Raw genomic sequence first — 393 nt, forward strand, 5'->3', positions numbered from 1 at the left:
TCTATATAGATGTTTACTATATATATATTATATATATATATATATATATATATATATATATGAGAGAGAGAGAGAACGAAAGAAGAGAGAAGAGGAGCAGCAGCAACTCACTTATCTGCTGCATGCAGCAGCAGCGGGGCCCCAGCATTGTTGCTGCTGATGAGCTGCAGCAGCAGCTGCAGGTTGTTTTGTTCTTTTGCTGCTGCTTCTTCCTCTCGCTGCAGCTGCTGCTGCTTGTACTGCAGCAGCAGCTGCTGCTGCTGCATCTCCAGCTGCTGCTGCTGCTGCAGCCGCGATTCAAACAGACAACGCCAATCGTAGCTGCTGCTGCTGCTGCGGAGATATGTTGTGTTGCTGCAGCAGCAGCTGCTGCTGATGAGTCAAAGCCAAGCT

At 48.1% G+C, this 393-nt stretch overlaps 1 protein-coding gene across 1 annotated transcript in view; it reads right to left on the reverse strand.

The window, feature by feature from the left end:
- The window catches only part of EMH_0035600 (uncharacterized protein), a gene marked incomplete at both ends in the record, with an annotated part of 2,191 nt that extends 1,925 nt beyond the window's left edge, over positions 1–266 (reverse strand). Inside the window, one exon of the mRNA XM_013494987.1 lies at positions 112–266. Coding sequence (XP_013350441.1) covers positions 112–266 — 155 coding nt within the window. The remainder of the gene's footprint in view (positions 1–111) is intronic.
- Positions 267–393: the final 127 nt, after the last annotated feature.

This window comes from Eimeria mitis, genomic scaffold, assembly GCF_000499745.2.
Source record: "Eimeria mitis Houghton genomic scaffold, Emh_scaff1373, whole genome shotgun sequence".
NCBI lineage: Eukaryota > Apicomplexa > Conoidasida > Eucoccidiorida > Eimeriidae > Eimeria > Eimeria mitis.